A 19,410-nucleotide genomic window follows, 5' to 3' on the forward strand; every position below is an offset into this window, starting at 1 on the left:
GTATACCATATCATGTCATGGTTATATTCAAATTACCCACAGAAAACAGAAAGACAGAGACATTTCCATGTATTTCTCAAGATATCTTGGGGGCTTCTTCAGATGAAAGCTTGGTGTGTCTATTTTTCTGATTCCTGTGGGCTTGTTTAGATTTAATCTCCACAATACCATTATGGCTATTTCAGTGATGGTCATATGTAAGTTAGCCTTTTAATTTAGGTAATTTTGGATAGGAAATGTGAGAGAAAATGCAGGAATAAAAGGGGAAGAATTAGAAGGAAAAAATGCAGCCTGAACATAAGTTGAATGAGAAGATGATTATCTTTGATGAAACAGTGCATTGCAAGGCTGAAATGGTGCGGAGTAACCGATGAAACAGTGCATTGCAAGGCTGAGATGGTGTGGAGTAACTTAAAGGTGCATTCATAGGGAATGTTGAATTGTGTGGGTGTGTTTGAACAGAAGGGAACAGTGGAATTAGGTTTAATGCTGTGAGTCCTGAGTTCAATAACAGTTCACTGAATCTTTATATTAGTTAGGTCTGGGATGCAACTTTACTCAGTGCCCATAGAAAAACACTCCACTTGGTTCCCTTTCTTAGCATTTGTTTTGCATCATTTGTTTGTCTACATTTTCAGATTTGGTATGTTGTCTGCTTGTGCCTTTCTCTTTGGCCAACCAACTGGTGAGAAACTGTCACAGGGAGTGAGGGTTATGTCATTTGGTAATGTAAGATGAATTTTAGCACATCATTCTTAGAAACAATGTGCATTTGTAAGTTCAAGATGAACATTTTATGTGTGTTCCACTTCCTTAGTTTTCCTCAGTGCATCTCTCAGTTTAAGGGATCAGATACATGATTATGAATTTATACACCACATGCTTGGGTTCCTATTCAATTTTGTAAGTGGAAAGGGGTTGAACTTACTCTTTCTTTTTGTAGCTGGATATTACTCATTTCCAGGACCCCTTGATATTACTGTCTTGACCCCAAGTGTTAATGAAATATATGAAAACATTAAGCACATAAGAGGAAAGAAAATTAGGGACATAGAAAAGATGCATGAAAATCTAACGGAGAATAATGGTGGCATGGAAGGAGTTGAATTGGTGCATGTGAAAAGAATAGGGTTATTTAACAAATCTGAGTGAGTGCTCGTGACACAAGATGAAAGCTTGGAAGAAGTAATTAGGTATGATGATTTAAGAGATTGGGTGTAAGTTTAGTTGATGGAATTAGAGGTAAAGTGCAGAATAAGTATAGAGGAGAGAAGACAATGAAGTTGAGAACAGCAACTTTGCATCAAAAGATAGAAATCCTTGTGAAGTAGTGAATGAGCAAGTGAAATTTGGTAGTGAAGTTTCAGTTGAATTAGCTTGGAAATAGGATATGTGGTTATCTACTGATGATTGGATGAAGGCAGTGATTGTTCTGAATAAAGGGAGGAGGAATGAAAATCATACCAAGAATTACAGAGGCATTATTCATTCAAGCATAATTGGCATGTGTGCAGGGATACCAAAAGATATTGGGTAAGAAGTGACATAAAATGAGAGTATATGAAATAAGGGGTTGGGTAAGAAGTGACATGAAATGAGAGTGTATGAATAAGGGGTTGTGAAAGGAGTGGAGGGTATTTAAGGAACCATTTCTCAACTATATAGATGAAATGTGTTGTCAAGAAGATGGGAATTGGACTTATGAAATAAGTTTGTGAGTGTTGAATTGAAGTTAATTACTAATGAAAGAGTAGAGAGAGGTATATGAACAGAATCAGCAGAAAGAGTATCTGGGAGTGGATTTGGCAGCGGATGGAACCATGTAACCGGAAGTGAGTCACAGGGTGGGGGAGAGGGCGAAGGTTCTAGGAGCGTTGAAGAATGTGTGGAGGCGAGAACATTATCTTGGAAAGCAAAAATGGGTATGTTTGAAGGAGTAATGGTTCCAACAATGTTATATGGTTGCAAGGTCTGGGCTATGGATAGGGTTGTGCGGAGGAGGGTGGGTGTATTGGGAATAAGATGTTTGAGGACAATATGTGGTGTGAGGTGGTTTGATTGAGTAAATAATGAAAGGGTAAGAGAGATGTGTGGTAGTAAAAAGAGTGTGGTTGAGAGAGCAGAAGAGGATGTATTGAAATGGTTTGGTCACATGGAGAGAATGAGTGAGGAAAGATTGACAAAGAGGATATATGCATCAGAGGTGGAGGGAACGAGAAGTGGTAGACCAAATTGGGGGTGGAAGGATAGAGTGAAAAAGATTTTGAGTGATCAGGGCCTGAACATGCAGGAAGGTGAAAGGCATGCAAGGAATAGAGTGAATTGGAACATTGTGGTGTACGAGGGTTGACGTGCTGTCAATGGATTGAACCTAGGCATGTGAAGCATCTGGGGTAAACCATGGAAGGTTTTGTGGGGCCTGGATGTGGAAAGGGAGCTGTGGTTTCGATGCATTATACATGACAGCTAGAGACTGAGTGTGAACGAATATGGCCTTTGTTGTCTTTTCCCAGCACTACATTGTGCGCGTGTAGGGGAAGGGGTGGTGTCATTTCATGTGTAGCGAGGTGGCGACGGGAATTAATAAAGGCAGCAAGTATGAATTATGTACTTCCCACGTATTCCCTGCGTGTCGTAGAAGGCGACTAAAAGGGAAGGGAGCGGGGGGCTGGAAATCCTCCCCTCTCATTTTTCTTTTTTTTTTTTCCAAAAGAAGTAACAGAGAAGTGGGTCAGGTGAGAATATTCCCTCAAAGGCCCAGTCCTCTGTTCTTAACGCTACCTCGCTATCGCGGGAAATGGCGAATAGTATGAAAGAAAAGAGAAAAAAAGAAGTCTATGCATGTATATATATGTATATGTTGAAATGTATAGGTATGTATATGTGCGTGTGTGGACATGTATGTATATACATGTGTAGTGGATGGGTTGGGCCATTCTTTCGTCTGTTTCCTTGCACTACCTCACTACCACACTGCTCATCAAACATTTGATAAACCTTCAAAATACTCATTCCATCTCCCTCTCACTTCACCACTACTTATTATTACCTCCCCATTTGCCCCTTCACCGATGATCCCATTTGTTCTCTTTCTTATGCACTTTATTTAACTCCTTTCAAAACATCTTTTTATTCTCCCTAAAATTTAATTATATAATCTCTCACCCCAACTCTCATTTGCCCTCTGTTTCACCTCTTGCCCCTTTCTCTTGACCTCTTGCCTCTTTCTTCTATACATCTCCCAGTCATTTGCATTATTTCCCTGCAAAAATTGTCCAAATGCCTCTCTCTTCTCTTTCACTAACAATATTACTTCTTCATCCCACCACTCACTACCCTTTCTAATCTATACACCTTCCACCTTTCTCATGCCACAAGCATCTTTTGCACAAGCCATCACTGCTGCCTTAAATACATCCCATTCCTCCCCCACTCCCCTTACGTCATTTGCTCTCACCTTTTTCCATTCTGCACTCAATCTCTCCTGATACTTCTTCACACAAGTCTCCTTTCCAAACTCACTCACTCTCATCACTCTCTTCACCTCAACATTCTCAATTCATTTCTAAAAACCTCTACATATCTTTAACTTTGCCTCCACAACATTATGATCAGACGTCCCTCCAGTTGCCCCTTTCAGTACATTAACATCCAAAAGTCTCTCTTTCACTCTTCTATCAATTAACATGTAATTCAGTACTGCTCTCTTGCCATCTTGCGTACTTACATACTTATTTATTATATTATTTATTTTGCTTTGTCGCTGTCTCCCGCGTTAGCAAGGTAGCACAAGGAAACAGACGAAAGAATGGCCCAACCCTCCCACATACACATGTATATACATACACGTCCACACATGCAAATATACATACATATATATACACACACCGACATATACATATATACACATGTACATAATTCATACTGTCTGCCTTTATTTATTCCCATCGCCACCTAGCCACACATGGAATAACAACACCCTCCTTCCTCATGTGTGTGAGGTAGCGTTAGGAAAGACAACAAAGGCCCCATTCGTTCACACTCAGTCTCTAGCTGTCATGTAATAATGCACCGAAACCACAGCTCCCTTTCCACATCCAGGCCCCTCAGAACTTTCCATGGTTTACCTCAGATGCTTCACATTCCCTGGTTCAATCCATTGACAGCACGTTGACCCCGGTATACCACATCGTTCCAATTCACTCCATCCCTTGCACGCCTTTCACCCTCCTGCATGTTCAGGCCCCGATCACTCAAAATCTTTTTCATTCCATCTTTCCACCTCCAGTTTGGTCTCCCACTTCTCCTCGTTCCCACCACCTCTGACACATATATCCTCTTGATCAATCTTTCCTCACTCATTCTCTCCATGTGACCAAACCATTTCAAAACACCCTCTTCTGCTCTCTAACCACACTCCTTTTGTTACCACACATCTCTCTTACCCTATTATTACTTACTCGATCAAACCACCTCACACCACATATTGTCCTCAAACATCTCATTTCCAGCACATCCACCCTCCTGCGCACAACTCTATCCATAGCCCACACCTCGCAACCATACAACATTGTTGGAAGCACAATTCCTTCAAACATATCCATTTTTGCTTTCCGAGATAATTCTCGACTTCCACACATTCTTCAAGGCTCCCAGAATTTTCACCCCCTCCCCCACCCTATGATTCACTTCCTCTTCCATGGTTCCATATATATACTTATATATATATATATTTCTTTTTAAACCAGGTATTCCCAATCACCAGTCCTTTTTCAGCACACAAATCTACAAGCTCTTCCATTTGCATTTACAACACTGAACACCCCATGTACACCAATTATACCCTCAACTGCCACATTACTAACCTTTGCATTCAAATTACCCATCACTATAACTTGGTCTCGTGCAACAAAGCTACTAAAACACTCACTCAGCTACTCCCAAAACACTTGCCTCTCATGATCTTTCTTCTCATGACCAGGTGCATACTCACCAATAATTTCTCTTCATCCACTTTCAGTTTTACCCATATCAAACTAGAGTTTACTTTCTTACACTCTTATCACAAAGTATGATTTTTTTTATTTTGCTTTGTCGCTGTCTCCTGCGTTTGCGAGTTAGCGCAAGGAAACAGACGAAAGAAATGGCCCAACCCACTCACATACACATGTATATACATACACGTCCACACGCGAATATACATACCTATATATCTCAACATATACATATATATACACACACAGACATATACATATATACACGTGTACATAATTCATACTGTCTGCCTTTATTCATTCCCATTGCCACTCCGCCACACATGAAATAACAACCCCCTTCCCCTAAATGTGCCCGAGGTAGCGCACACTTAGTCTCTAGCTTATTATTTGCTTTGTCGCTGTCTCCCGTGTTAGCGAGGTAGCGCAAGGGAACAGACGAAAGAATGGCCCAACTCACTCACATACTCATGTATATACATACATGTCCGCACGCAAATATACATACCTATACATCTCAAACATATATATATATACACACACAGACATGTACATATATACGCATGTACATAATTCATACTGTCTGCCTTTATTCATTCCCATTGCCACCCCGTCACACATGAAATAACAACACCCTCCCCCCCAAATGTTCCCGAGGTAACGCACACTCAGTCTCTAGCTTATTATTTGCTTTGTCGCTGTCTCCCTTGTTAGCGAGTTAGCGCAAGGGAACAGACGAAAGAATGGCCCAGCCCACCCACATACACATGTATGTACATACTCGTCCACACACGCAAATATGCATACCTATACATCTCAACATATACATATATATACACACACAGACATATACGTATATACATATGTACATAATTCATACTGTCTGCCTTTATTCATTCCCATCGCCACCCTGCCACACATGAAAATAACCACCCCCCTCCCCCCAAATGTGCGCGAGGTAGTGCTAGGAAAAGACAACAAAGGTCATTTTCGCTCACATTCAGTCTCTAGCTGTCATGTAATAATGCACCAAAACCACAGATCCCTTTCCACATCCAGGCCCCACAGAACTTTCCATGGTTTACCCCAGACGCTTCACATGCCCTGGTTCAATCCATTAACAGCACGTCGACCCCAGTATACCACATTGTTCCAATTCACTCTGTTCCTTGCATGCCTTTCACCCTCCTGCATGTTCAGGCCCCGATCACTCAAAATCTTTTTCACTTCATCTTTCCGCCTCCAATTTGGTCTCCCACTTCTCGTTCCCTCCACCTCTGACACATTAACCCTCTTGGTCAATCTTTCCTCACTCATTCTCTTCATGTGACCAAACCATTTCACCACACCCTCTTCTGCTCTCTCAACCACACTCTGTTACCACACATATCTCTTACCCTATTATTATTTACTCAATCAAACCACCTCACACCTCATATTGTCCTCAAACATCTCATTTCCAGCACATCCACCCTCCTCTGCACAACTCTATCCATAGCCCACGCCTTGCAACCATATAACATTGTTGGAACCACTATTCCTTCAGACATACCCATTTTTGCTTTCCGAGATAATGTTCTCGACTTCCACACATTCTTCAACGCTCCCAGAACTTTCACCCCCTCCCCCACCCTATGATTCACTTCTGCTTCCTTGGTTCCATCCGCTGCCAAATCCACTCCCAGATATCTAAAACACTTTACTACCTCCAGCTTTTCTCCATTCAAACTTACCTCCCAATTGATGTGTCCCTCAACCCTACTGTACCTAATAACCTTGCTCTTATTCACATTTACTCTCAGCTTTCCTCTTTCACATACTTTACCAAACTCAGTCACCAGCTTCTGCAGTTTCTCACACGAATCAGCCACGAGCGCTGTATCATCAGCGAACAACAACTGACTCACTTCCCAAGCTCTCTCATTCACAACAGACCGCATACTTGCCCCTCTTTCTAAAACTCTTGCATTCACCTCCCTAACAACCCCATCCATAAACAAATTAAACAACCATGGAGGCAGTCTCTAGCTGTCATGTAATATTGTCATGTAATAATGCACCAAAACCAGAGCTCCCTTTCCACATCCAGGCCCCACAGAACTTTCCATAGTTTACCCCAGACGCTTCACATGCCCTGGTTCAATCCATTGACATCACATCGACCCCGGTATACCACATCGTTCCAGTTCACTCTATTCCTTGCACGCCTTTCACCCTCCTGCATGTTCGGGCCCCGATCACTCAAAATCTTTTTCACTCCTTCCTCCCACCTCCAATTTGGTCTCCCACTTCTCGTTCCCTCCACCTCTGACACATATATCCTCTTGGTCAATCTTTCCTCTCTCATTCTCTCCATGTGACCTAACCATTTCAAAACACCCTCTTCTGCTCTCTCAACCACACTCTTTTTATTACCACACATCTCTCTTACCCTTACATTACTTACTCGATCAAACCACCTCACACCACATATTGTCCTCAAACATATACAGACATATACATATATACATGTGTACATGATTCATACTGTCTGCCCTTATTCATTTCCTGTCGCCACACATGAAATGACAACCCCCTCCCCCATCATGTGTGCGAGGTAGCGCTAGGAAAAGACAACAAAGGCCACATTCATTCACACTCAGTCTCTAGCTGTCATGTATAATGCACCGAAACCACAGCTCCCTTTCCACATCCAGGCCCCACAAAACTTTCCATGGTTTACCCCAGACGCTTCACATACCCTGGTTCAATCCATTGACAGCACATCGACCCCAGTATACCACATCGTTCCAATTCATTCTATTTCTTGCATGCTTTTCACCCTCCTGCATGTTTAGGCCCTAATTGCTCAAAATCTTTTCCACTCCATCTTTCCACCTCCAATTTGGTCTCCCACTTCTCGTTCCCTCCACCTGTGACACATATATCCTCTTTGTCAATCTTTCCTTACTCATTCTCTCTCCATGTGACCAAACCATTTCAAAACACCCTCTTCTGCTCTCTCAACCACACTCTTTTTAGTACTGCACATCTCTGTTACCCTTTCATTATTTCCTTGATCATACCACCTCACACCACATATTGTCCTCAAACATCTCATTTCCAAAGCATCTACCCTCCTCCGCACAACCCTATCTATAGCCCATGCCTTGCAACTATATAACATTGTTGGAACCACTATTCCTTCAAACATATCCATTTTTGCTTTCCGAGATAACGTTCTGGCCTTCCACACATTCTTCAGTGCTCCCAGAACTTTTGCCCCCTCCCCCACCCTGTGACTCACTTCCGCTTCCACGGTTGCATCCGCTGCTAGATCCACTCCCAGATATCTAAAACACTTCACCTCCTCCAGTTTTTCTCCATTCAAACTTTCCTCCCAATTTGCTTGTCCCTTAACCCTACTGAACCTAATTACCTTGCTCTTATTAACATTTACTCTCAGCTTTCTTCTTTCTCACACTTTACCAAACTCAGTCTCCAACTTCTGCAGTTTCTCATCCAAATCAGTCACCAGCACTGTATCATCAGCAAACAACAACTGACTCACTTCCCAAGCCCTCTCATCCACAACAGACTGCATACTTGCCCCTCTCTCCAAAAGTCTTGCATTGACTGGACTTCACTGAGACCAAAATAGACAATAGTATTGAATGTGTTTTGATGAAGTAGGGTTATACAGATTACTTGTTTGTTAATTACAGCGGCAAGAAAAAGAGGCAGCAGAACGTGCTGCTGCTGTTAGCCACATGAGTTTGGGAGCGGCTGGTGTTTGGGGATCAGCTATATCTAATTTATCATGGGCCAGTCGTGCATCTACTTCTGGTGCACCTCCAGCCAGTCATTCATCTAGTCATCAAGTAAGTTTATTTGTTATAGTAATTTATTTATTTATTTATTTTGCTTTGTCGCTGTCTCCCGCGTTAGCGAGGTAGCGCAAGGAAACAGACGAAAGAATGGCCTAACCCACCTACATACACATGTTTATACTTACACGTCCACACATACAAATATACATACCTATACAGCTAGAGAATGGATTTGGCCTTTCTTCATCTGTTCTTGGAGCTGCATGTTTAACGCGGGAAGTGGCAATCAAGATTGAAGAAAAAAAAGTATATATATATATTTATTATAATATATATTTATATGTTATCCCTGGGGATAGGGGATTAAGAATACTTCCCACGTATTCCCTGCGTGTCGTAGAAGGCGACTAAAAGGGAAGGGGGCGGGGGGCTGGAAATCCTCCCCTCTCGTTTTTTTTTTTAATTTTCCAAAAGAAGGAACAGAGGGGGCCAGGTGAGGATATTCCAAAAAAGGCCCAGTCCTCTGTTCTTAACGCTACCTCGCTAACGCGGGAAATGGCGAATAGTTTGAAAAAAAAAAAAAAAATCTCAACGTATACATATATATACACACACAGACATATGCATATATACACATGTACATAATTCATACTGTCTACTTTTATTCATTCCCATCGCCACCCTGCCAGACATGAAATAACATTTTTTTTTTTTTTTTTTCATACTATTTGCCATTTCCCGCGTTAGCGAGGTAGCGTTAAGAACAGAGAACTGGGCCTTAGAGGGAATATCCTCACCTGACCCCCTTCTCTGTTCCTTCTTTTGGAAAATTAAAAAAAAAACAAGAAAGGGGAGGATTTCCAGCCACCCGCTCCCTCCCCTTTTATTCGCCTTCTACGACACGCAGGGAATACGTGGGAAGTATTCTTTCTCCCCTATCCCCAGGGATAACATATATGTTTTTTATAGGAAGAAGTGATGTTCTCGGAGGAAAAGGAATGGTTAACAGGATCTTATATGTTAATGCTTCTTCATATATGTGTGAATGAGGTTAGTGTAATTTGGCATTGTTAGAGTATGTGCAAGTTGATATGCAGTTGGATGTGAGCTAAGTGAAAAGTTGCCCATGTGTTTAGATACCAAAAAAGATTGAATGGAAAATGGCATAAGGTTAAAGTTAATGAAACTAAGGGAGTGGAAGGTATTAAGAGCAGTGCTTAAACTTATAGCTGAAGTGTGTGGCATGCAGAGTGAGGGATATGGGTGTACATAAAAGGGTAGTGAGTGGCAGCATGAGGAATTTGCATGGCAGGTGAAAGTGAAAAGAGAAAATATAGGAACAGTACACAAGGTCACTGCCATCCAGTGACCCACAGTTCAGTGATTCATTTACCATTAAAAAATGATATATGTGGCAGTAGCAGACAATGGATCTAGCAGTCACTCAGTAGAGTGATCCTTTGCTAGAAAGTGTAACTAGTACATATACAGTAGCATCATTCTAACTGATATGGAGTCCACCACAGTAATAGCGAACAAAAATAATAAATTATTGCAGAGATAGTAAATAGCCAGTCCTATGAGTGAGCAAAAATTGAGCTGGTAATAATAGCAGGATAGTCAAGCAGTAAGGGAGTAAACTTTAATGTTAGGCCATGCCTCCCTCCCTCCCACTTAAGGTGGCAGTACATCCTAAATTCATACATTGGAATGCTGTGTACATTGATACATTGTATAGAGTAATATTTTATTTCAATACATGCTGAAGGTAATGTCTTACTGGTAGAGTCAGAGGTCACTGTGAGGGCAGGAGCAATAGAGGGGTTGGTTCTTCTGCTATTTCACCTTTTATTTGGGTTTTTCATATCCAAGATAAGGAATCATTATCTACATCCTGCCTGCCATGGTTTGAAACTTATATAATTGAGAAAATGATAATGTTAGAATGCATTTTTGATTTGTTATTTCTTCATAGTTCTCTTCATTGGTTCTCTGAAGAGAATTTATTAAGAAATTATCTGAAAATACAATTTTGTCATTTTATTGATTATTATATATATTTATTAATTTATTATACTTTGTCTTTGTCTCCCGCATTAGCAAGGTAATGGAAGGAAACAGACGAAAGAATGGACCAACCCACCCACATACACATGTATATACATACATGTCCACACACGCACATATACATACCTATACATTTCAGCGTATACGCATATATACATACACAGACATATACATATGTACACATGTACATAATTCATACTTGCCTTTACTCATTCCCGTCGCATGCGCACAAGTTAGTGCTAGGAAAAGATAACAAAGGCCACATGCGTTCACTCTCAATCTCTAGCTATTATGTGTAGTGCACCGAAACCACAGCTCCCTTTCCACATCCAGGCCCCACACAACTTTCCATGGTTTACCCCAAACGCTTTACATGCTCTGGTTCAATCCATTGACAGCACGTCGACCCTGGTATACCACATCATTCCAATTCACTCTATTCCATGCACGCCTTTCACCCTCCTACGTGTTCAGGCCCTGATCGGTCAAAATTTTTTCACCATCTTTCCGATCCAATTGGTCTCCCATTTCTCCTTGTTCCCTCCACCTGTGACACATATATCCTCTTGTCAATCTTTCCTCACTCATTTTCTCCATGTGACCAAACCATTTTAAAACACCCTCTTCTGCTCTCTCAACCACACTGTTTTTAATACCACACATTTGTTAGAAGCAGTGAAAAGTTTTTATCGAGGATGTAAGGCATGTGTACGTGTAGGAAGAGAGGAAAGTGATTGGTTCTCAGTGAATGTAGGTTTGCGGCAGGGGTGTGTGATGTCTCCATGGTTGTTTAATTTGTTTATGGATGGGGTTGTTAGGGAGGTGAATGCAAGAGTTTTGGAAAGAGGGGCAAGTATGAAGTCTGTTGGGGATGAGAGAGCTTAGGAAGTGAGTCAGTTGTTGTTCGCTGATGATACAGCGCTGGTGGCTGATTCATGTGAGAAACTGCAGAAGCTGGTGACTGAGTTTGGTAAAGTGTGTGAAAGAAGAAAGTTAAGAGTAAATGTGAATAAGAGCAAGGTTATTAGGTTGAGGGTCAATTCAATTGGGAGGTGAGTTTGAATAGAGAAAAACTGGAGGAAGTGAAGTGTTTTAGATATCTGGGAGTGGATCTGGCAGCGGATGGAACCATGGAAGCGGAAGTGGATCGTAGGGTGGGGGAGGGGGCAAAAATTCTGGGAGCCTTGAAGAATGTGTGGAAGTCGAGAACATTATCTCGGAAAGCAAAAATGGGTATGTTTGAAGGAATAGTGGTTCCAACAATGTTGTATGGTTGCGAGGCGTGGACTATGGATAGAGTTGTGCGCAGGAGGATGGATGTGCTGGAAATGAGATGTTTGAGGACAATGTGTGGTGTGAGGTGGTTTGATCGAGTAAGTAACGTAAGGGTAAGAGAGATGTGTGGAAATAAAAAGAGTGTGGCTGAGAGAGCAGAAGAGGGTGTTTTGAAATGGTTTGGTCACATGGAGAGAATGAGTGAGGAAAGATTGACCAAGAGGATATATGTGTCGGAGGTGGAGGGAATGAGGAGAAGAGGGAGACCAAATTGGAGGTGGAAAGATGGAGTGAAAAAGATTTTGTGTGATCGGGGCCTGAACATGCAGGAGGGTGAAAGGAGGGCAAAGAATAGAGTGAATTGGAGCGATGTGGTATACCGGGGTTGACGTGCTGTCAGTGGATTGAATCAAGGCATGTGTATGGGGGTGGGTTGGGCCATTTCTTTCGTCTGTTTCCTTGCGCTACCTCGCAAACGCGGGAGACAGCGACAAAGCAAAAAAAAAAAAAAAAAAAATCTCTTACCATTTCATTACTCAATCAAACCACCTCATACCACATATTGTCCTCAAACATCTCATTTCCAACACATCCACCCCTCCTGTGGACAACCCTGTCTATAGCCCACGCCTTGTAACCATATAACGTTGTTGGAACCGCTATTCCTTCAAACATACCCATTTTTGCTTTCCGAGATAATGTTCTTGTCTTCCAAACATTTTTCAGCACTTCCAGAACTTTCGCCCCCTCCCTCACCCTGTGACTCACTTCTGCTTCCATGGTTCCATCCGCTGCCAAATCCACTCCCAGATATCTAAAACACTTCACTTCCTCCAGTTTTTCTCCATTCAAACTTACCTCCCAATTGACTTGACCCTCAACCGTACTTTACATGATAACCTTGCTCTTATTCACATTTACCCTCAGCTTTCTTCTTTTACACATTTTACCAAACTCATTCACCAGCTTCTGCAGTTTCTCCCATGAATCAGCCACCAGCGCTGTATCATCAGCAAACAACAACTGACTCGCTTCCCAAGCTCTCTAATCCACAACAGACTGCATACTTGCCCCTCTCTCCAAAACTCTTGCATTCACCTCCCTAACAACCTCATCCATAAACAAATTAAACAACCATGGAGACATCACACACCCCTGCCACAAACCTACATTCACTGAGAACCAATCACTTTCCTCTCTTCCTACACGTACACATGCCTTACATCCTTGATAAAAACTTTTCACTGCTTCTAACAACTTGCCTCCCACACCATATATTCTTAATACCTTCTACAGAGCATCTCTATCAACTCTATCATATGCCTTCTCCAGATCCATAAATGTTATGTACAAATCCATTTGCTTTTCTAAGTATTTCTCACATACATTCTTCAAAGCAAACACCTGATCCACACATCCTGTACCACTTCTTGAAACCACACTGCTCTTCCCCAATATGATGCTCTGTACATGCCTTCACATATTCAGTAAGAACATCCTCAAGAGAATTTTTTTTTTTTTTTTTTTTTTTTTTGCGCTGTCTCCCGCGTTTGCGAGGTAGCGCAAGGAAACAGACGAAAGAAATGGCCCAACCCACCCCCATACACATGTATATACATACGTCCACACACGCAAATATACATACCTACACAGCTTTCCATGGTTTACCCCAGACGCTTCACATGCCTTGATTCAATCCACCGACAGCACGTCAACCCCGGTATACCACATTGCTCCAATTCACTCTATTCCTTGCCCTCCTTTCACCCTCCTGCCTGTTCAGGCCCCGATCACACAAAATCTTTTTCACTCCATCTTTCCACTTCCAATTTGGTCTCCCTCTTCTCCTCGTTCCCTCCACCTCCGACACATATATCCTCTTGGTCAATCTTTCCTCACTCATTCTCTCCATGTGCCCAAACCATTTCAAAACACCTTCTTCTGCTCTCTCAACCACGCTCTTTTTATTTCCACACATCTCTCTTACCCTTACGTTACTTACTCGATCAAACTGAGTAAGAGAATTATGTTGAAGAAATAAATGAAAATGCAAGTTACTGGATCATTCACTGACAATATTTGAATGTTTTGAATGCAAGTTGATCCAAAACTTGATGATACTCTACTTTTCCAAATTATTTATTCCTGTATTTAGTATGTTCAGGAGTATATCACTTGATTCTTTATTGTTTTACTAGTAGTATATGATTATCTTTCATTTCATAGGAAAGAAAAAGATTTTTCACCTTCCTTCACTATTTTGGTATTCAAGGTAATCTCTATGTGTGGGAGACAGGTCAGGTTAGAGCACAAGGGTAAAATGGCTAAGTTTTTCATTGATTGGATGCAAATTTTTTATTTTACATCATGCATTGTTCAGTTAGCTCAATTGAACACAAATTTTACTAATTAGATAGCATGCACTGTGGTGTTTGGTCATACAGTGTCATGCCCCATTTCCTACAGCTATTTTATACTTACTTATACTTAATTGCTGTTTCCTGCATCAGTGAGGTAGCACCAAGAAACAGATGAAGAGTGGCCCATCCTCTCATGTACATATATACACATAAATTCCCATACATGCACTTATACATACATATACATATCAGCATACACATACATATACATACACATAAACAGAGATATACAAATATATACATGCACATATTCATACTTGCTTGACTTCATCCATTCCTGTCGCTACCCCGCCTCACAGGAAGCAGTGTCGTTACTCCTTGCTTCAGCGAGGAAGCACCAGGAAAACAGACGAAAAAGGCCACAGTCTTTCACACTCAGTCTCTAGCTGTCATTTATAATGCACCGAAACCACAGTTCACTATCCACATCCAGGCTCCACCGACTTTTCCATGGTTTACCCCAGACACTTCACATTCCCTGATTCAGTCCATTGACAGTATGTAGACCCCAGTATCTGATATTGTTTCAATTCACTCTATTCCTTGCACGCCTCTCACCCAATCGCTCAAAATCTTTTTCACTACATCCTTCTACCTCCAGTTTGGTGTCCTGCTTCTTGTTCACCTCTGACACATGTATCTTCTTTGTCAATCTTTCGTCTCTCATTCTCTACATATGTCCAAACGATTTCAACATATCCTTTTCTGCTCTCTCAACCACACTCTTTTTATTACCCCACATCTCTCTTACCCTTTCATTAATTACTCAGTCAAACCACCTCTCCACATATTGTCCTCAAACATTTCATTTCCAACACATCCACCTTCCTCCATACAACCCTGTCTATAGCCCATGCCTCGCACCCATATAACATTGTTGGAACTATTATTCCTTCAAACATACTAATTTTTGCTCCGAGATAACGTTCTGTCCTTCCAAATATTCTTCATTGCTCCCAGAACCTTCTACCCCTCCCCCATCCTGTGACTCGCTTCCGCTTCCATGGTTCCATCCGCTGCTAAGTCCACTCCCAGGTATCTAAAACACTTCACTTCCTGTAAATTGTCTCCGTTCAAACTTACATCCTAGTTAACTTGTCCCTTAACTCCACTGAACTTAATAACCTTGCTCTTATTCACATTTACTCTCAACTTTCTCCTTTCACACACTTTTCCAAACTCAGTCACCCACCTTTGCGGTTTCTCACTTATTCATTTATTTATTTGATATACATAATCGCTGTTTCCTGCATCAGCAAGATAGTGCCAGGAAACAGACGAAGAATGGCCCATCCACTCATATACATACATATATGTACATAAACACCCTTATGTGCACATATATGGACATACATATACATATCAATATATACATACTCATACACAGACATTACATACATACACGTGTACATATTCATACTTGCTTGCATTCATCCATTCCTGTCACTCAGGAAAACATCATCTCTAGCCCCTGTTTCAGTGAGGAAGCACCAGGAATAGACAAAAAGGCCCCTATTCATTCACATTCACTAACTAGCTGTCACATGTAATGCACTGAAACCACAGTTCCCTATTCACATCCAGGCCCACAGTCCTTTCTATGGTTTACCCCAGACACTCTGCATTCCCTGGTTCAGTCCATTGACAGCAAGTTGACCCTGGTATACCACATCGTTCCAAGTCACTCTATATTCGGGTGAGAAAGTGCAGAAGTTTGTGACTGAATTTGATAAAGTGTGTGAAAGAAGAAAGCTGAGCGTAAATGTGAATAAGAGCAAGGTTATTAGGTTCAGTAGGGTTGAGGGACAAGTTAATTGGGAGGTAAGTTTAAAAGGAGAAAAACTTGAGGAAGTGAGGTGTTTTAGATATCTGGGAGTGGGCTTAGCGGCAGATGAAACCATGGAAGTGGAAGTGAGTCACAGGGTCGAGGAGGGGGGGACAAAAGTCCTGGGAGCATTTAAGAGTGTGTGGAAGGTGAGAACATTATCTTGGAGAGCAAAAATAGGTGTGTTTGAGGGAATAGTGGTTCCAACAATGTTATATGGTTGTGAGGCATGGGCTGCTATGTTGTGCGCAAGAGGGTGGATGTGTTGGAAATGAAATGTTTGAGGACAATATGCAGTGTGAGGTGGTTTGATCGAGTAAGTAATGAAAGGGTAAGAGAGATGCGTGGTAATAAAACGTGTGTGGTTGAGAGAGCAGAAATGGTTTGGACACATGGAGAGAATGAGTGAGGAAAGATTGACAAAGAGGATATATGTGTCAGAAGTGGAGGGAAGAAGGAGAAGCGGGAGACCAAATTAGAGGTGAAAGGATGGAGTGAAAAGGATTTTGAGTGATTGGGGCCTGAACATACAGGAGGATGAAAGGCATGCAAGGAATAGAGTGAATTGGAACAGTGGTATATTGGGGTTGACATGCTGTTAGTTGATTGAACTAGGGCATGTGAAGCATTTGGGGTAATCCATGGAAAGGTCTGTGGGTTCTGGATGTGGAAAGGGAGCTGTGGTTTCGGTGCATTACACATGACAGCTAGAGACTGAATGTGAAAGAACGTGGTCTTTTTGTCTTTTCCTGGTGCTACCTCGCTGGAGGGTGGGGGGATGCTGTTTCCTGTGTGGCGGGCTGGCGACGGGAATGGATGAAGGCATCAAGTAAGTATACGTACATGTATATATGTATATGTCTGTGTATGTATATGTATGTATGCGTTGAAATGTATATGTATGTATGTATAAGTGTTTATGTATATACATGTATATGTGGGTGGGTCAGGCCAATCCTCGTCTGTCTCCTTGTGCTACCCCACACGAGCGGGAGACAGCAATTATGATATAAATATTTTTTCATATTATTCGCCATTTCCCACATTAGCAAGGTAGCGTTAAGAACAGAGAACTGTATCTTTGAAGGAATATCCTCACTTCTCCCCCTTCTCTGTTCCTTCTTTTGGAAAATTAAAAACGAGAGGGGAGGATTTCCAGGGCCCCCCAGTTGCCCTCCACGACACATAGGGAATACATGGGAAGTATTCTTTCTTCCCTATCCCAGGGTTACATATATATAGATATATGTATATGTGTATGAGAGTGGTTGAGTCTGTCTGTTTTTTCTTGGTGCTACCTCACTAATGCAGGAAACAGCGATCTAGTGTGATAATTGTTTTCAGTGGAGTGGAGTCAATGGTGGTCACATATCAGCAAGTGCAACAAGTTCTGGAGGTCTTTGGAATGGTAGTACCCAGCCCGTAACTTCTGCATCCAGTCCAGGTCACTCTGTATGGAATAATGACCACTCAGCCATATGGAGTCATTCTGATAACTCTTCATCCGCAGGTACGTAGTTGTCTCTCTCTCTCTCTCTCTCTCTCTCTCTCTCTCTCTCAACAGTGGAAAGGTCAATACAAAGGGAGGAGATGTAGAGTTTGATGATGGTGCTCCTTGACCTTACCCTCGTTATCTTCCCCCCAGCACTTACTTCTCCCATCCATCCAGGTCCACCATTCCCTTGCTTGTACCCTTCCCACATAACGTCCTCTTCCCTATCCCTCCAATGCCCAGCACATGCCCCAACCCACCCCTACAGCCCCTCCTAAACCTCATCATATTCACCCTACTCCTGAGCTCTCCCCTCATAGTACCTCATCTCACCCCCATCTGAATTCCTCTCACCCTTGCCCAAACTTACAGTCCCATTCTAAAGCTCATCATGTTTCCTGACTTTCTACCTCCTCTCACCCCCACCTAAACTCTTCTCCCCCATGTCTAAACTCCCAGTGCCCTCCCTTCACCTTGATCCTTCCTCTTTCAAATTCCACCAAAACCTCCTCCAAGTCTATGTCACATCTAAACTCTCCCCCAAGCTGATCCCCTACTCCTTCCTCATGGGACCTATTTCTCCCCTTCTGCTCCAGTCTGCCATACCCATGAGCAATCAATTTGCAGTACTCAGTGACTTTCAAGAAAAGAGTGAAGAAGACTCTTCCATAATTATAGGGGGCTCATTGGCAAGAAATGTAGGTAAACACTTGGTGGGGAATTCAAGAGCTAAGAGAACAGTCCATGTTTACACTGGTTCCAGAATTTCTCACATTAAACAAAAGATTAGAAATATTAAAGTACCAACTGAAAAGCCATGTTTAGTGGTGAATGTTGGGAGCAACGACATTTACCCCAAGAATTCAAGTTCAAAAGTTATCTTAGAAGAATACAATTAGCTGATTGGCACCCTGGAAGATAGATCGGATGATTTTGTTATAGATAGCGCTCCCCCACAACTTAATGTAGGTAACTATGCCCTAAGTAGAGTGCTAGGTCTAGATGAGAGACTGAAGCACATGTGCACAAGTGCTAACATTGGTGTTTGTAGGATCATGGCTCAAATTCATTAAAGACAAACAACTATACAATAAAGATGGCATTCACTTCAGAATTAAAGGGGCAGAACTCTTAGCAGTGCCAATCAAAGATCAAATTGTCTTACAACTACAAGGGAAAAATTTTTGTTGAGACCTGATAGAGGTTGGTGTGTTGACCACATTAATCAGGTGATTGAGGTCAGGTTGGGTCATATATGTCAAACAAGGAAAGTCAGATTGAATTCCCTCCCCGCCCCACCAGACAGTGACATCAGTGATGCAGGTCATGGGGGCTCTTTACTCTTAGGTCTTAAAAATAGTTGATCATCAAATCATACCACCAGTCTCCTACAGAAATCACTCGAAGAAATTGAATAGACTTTACATGAATATAAGATTCATCTAAAACAAAGTAGGTGAGTTGCATTGTTTGGTAAACAGTTAGCATGTTGATATCATTGGTTAAACAAACATTTGTGAACATGAAA

The 19,410-nt window shown here is 41.8% G+C and overlaps 1 protein-coding gene across 5 annotated transcripts in view; it reads left to right on the forward strand.

Moving 5' to 3' along the window:
* The window catches only part of LOC139746040 (uncharacterized), a 304,925-nt gene that overhangs the window by 175,457 nt on the left and 110,058 nt on the right, over positions 1 to 19,410 (forward strand). For all 5 annotated transcript variants that reach the window (XM_071656858.1, XM_071656854.1, XM_071656856.1 and 2 more), the window contains exons 14-15: positions 8,699 to 8,854; positions 17,735 to 17,900. In XM_071656858.1, coding sequence (XP_071512959.1) covers positions 8,699 to 8,854; positions 17,735 to 17,900 — 322 coding nt within the window. The remainder of the gene's footprint in view (positions 1 to 8,698; positions 8,855 to 17,734; positions 17,901 to 19,410) is intronic.

The sequence above is a fragment of the Panulirus ornatus genome, chromosome 63, assembly GCF_036320965.1.
Source record: "Panulirus ornatus isolate Po-2019 chromosome 63, ASM3632096v1, whole genome shotgun sequence".
In the NCBI taxonomy this organism is placed as follows: domain Eukaryota; kingdom Metazoa; phylum Arthropoda; class Malacostraca; order Decapoda; family Palinuridae; genus Panulirus; species Panulirus ornatus.